General features: G+C 39.1%; 1 protein-coding gene across 1 annotated transcript; it reads right to left on the bottom strand.

Moving 5' to 3' along the window:
- Positions 1-581: 581 nt before the first annotated feature.
- On the bottom strand, positions 582-1,971 carry LOC109177301 (benzyl alcohol O-benzoyltransferase-like). The gene is made up of 2 exons (XM_019326614.1): positions 1,490-1,971; positions 582-1,344 (listed from the first exon to the last, which is right to left on the bottom strand). Exons 1-2 carry the CDS (start codon positions 1,943-1,945, stop codon positions 763-765), a joined length of 1,038 nt encoding a protein of 345 aa, XP_019182159.1. The 5' UTR covers positions 1,946-1,971; the 3' UTR covers positions 582-762.

The raw sequence follows: 1,971 nt of genomic DNA, 5'->3' as shown, positions 1-1,971 counted from the left end.
TTGAGTTCTGGTTTCTTAAATTTGACTGTGTTTTTTGTTGATGATGATGAAGTGTCCACACATATATACAAAGATGGAATTGCTCCGATTAATTGGCTAATTAAAATTTTCCAATGAGATTTGATTTGAGTGACTAAAATTGACAAAAAATAAATATTTGATGTACTAAATTAACAATTTAAAAAACCATTGATTATAATTATTAACAAGACATTAGGAACAGAATTTGAAATTTATTCTTTTTAAAATAGAAAATTACTAGCTAGTGTGTTCAAAATATTGAAAGTACAACATCAAAGCAAAAGATCCAAACAAACAATTTAGATGGAAATAGGAGACGTCATGTTTACTCCCTAGCCTCTCATTACATATATAGATATAGGAAAAATCACTTTTTTGGTCGAGTCATCTTCCTAAGCTCATTTTGAAATTTTCCCATAATTATTGGAGGCAAAGCTAATGCCACCAGTTTACCCTTTGTGTCTTCCATCCTTTTATGAGGTACCAAGAACCCAACTCCATAAACAACACCATAAACACCACCACATACAGGCTTACCCCATCCAAAATCCACCTCGTCATATCCAAATCTTGAATTGTCTGTTATTAAGAAGTTCCTTAGTATAGCCCCCCTTGGTCTGCCCTTAGTCACCATAAGATCTATAATCGATTTAACATAATCGTCGTTAACAGTATTTTTAGCCTCCCTAATCAACTTGGCCGCGTATGATATCGGATTTGAACACAACAACTTGGCTGTGGTTACCGCGGCTGCCGACACGACGGCATTACCGTAGTATCCAAGGGGCGTTTGGGGTCCTGCAATCTTTCTCGAATATTGACAACAATGGTCAATAGCATGGTTGAATTAGGGTCTGGTCGGAGAGCAATGGTACGACATTTCCATAAGCACGCAGAAAGTGCCTCGAATGTGGTACTTGAGGGGCATTGGTCCTTGATAGCTTGCAACTCTCTTGACCCAAAAGTGAATGAGCGTTTGATCACGAGGGAGTGGCATATATGTTTGCTAAAAAACAAACACGGGTCACTCATTACCTTTTGTATGTTGATGAATTTGTTTGTACGCAACAATTTTTCCAAGTCCCACCACCTTGTAGTCTTGGACAACTCGAAATCCTTGAACTCGTTGTGTTCGCAGGTGATGGTTGGGGTTGGCCTTGCAGTTAAGAGGCCTCTCTCCCAAATCGGAAGTGTTGAAGGAGCAGAAGCACCCTTTGCAAGTTCACTCACTGCATTTACAAACTGAATCAACCCTTGGCCATCCATCATAGTATGGTTGAACCGAATTCCCAATGCAAAGCCACCACAACTAAAACGGGTTACCTACATCACAATACATTTGCATGTCTCAACAAAATGGAGCTAGCTAGTCTCGAGAAGGTGACTGCTAAATTAAAGTAAAGTATTAAATCATGAAGTAATTAATTGAAGAGAAAATAAACAAATAGCTCTCTATTAATTATCTTACTTGGATAAGTAGAAGAGGGCAATCAATGATCCCTTTGGAGCCAGGCACAGTGTTGATGAGGAGTTGGTTCAAGTATGGACATGGTGGATGCATGGATTTATCACTTAGCTGCTCAACCTTAACATTGGCTTTTGCTTCAACAAACAAAACCCCTTTCCCATTGCAATTCACTATAAGTTTCCCATTCTCCCCTTCAAAAATCCTACCTGCCAAGGGATAGTAGAAAACAAGTGCTTTAGCTAACCCTTCTTTGATAGCCATTGCTGGATCTTCTTCCCCTCTCCTTTCAACACTGTTCCTGTAAAACATCAAAACTGGAATATGAACTCGAATGCTGCCTTGATCATCGAGATCGGAAAGCGGTTTTTGTTGATGAGGTGTGGAGGTTGATGGCACGATAAGCTGAGGCTTGCTTCTTTTTACACAGAACAGCAGTGGAGCAGATAAACATGCCATTGAAATTGCAATTACAATTTTCTTTC

This window comes from Ipomoea nil, unplaced genomic scaffold, assembly GCF_001879475.1.
Source record: "Ipomoea nil cultivar Tokyo-kokei standard unplaced genomic scaffold, Asagao_1.1 scaffold0804, whole genome shotgun sequence".
NCBI classification, from domain to species: domain Eukaryota; kingdom Viridiplantae; phylum Streptophyta; class Magnoliopsida; order Solanales; family Convolvulaceae; genus Ipomoea; species Ipomoea nil.
Note: the sequence above shows the minus strand (reverse complement) of the source record. Positions and strands in the feature narration are given on the sequence as shown.

What these genes read in the sequence shown, in the direction of transcription:
- LOC109177301 (XM_019326614.1), bottom strand. Translation starts at nt 1,945, where the DNA reads ATGGCATGTTTATCTGCTCCACTGCTGTTCTGTGTAAAAAGAAGCAAG. An exon ending in GCCCTCTTCTACTTATCCAA is followed by an intron (nt 1,345 to 1,489) that starts GTAAGATAATTA and finishes ATTGTGATGTAG; the next exon opens with GTAACCCGTTTTAGTTGTGG.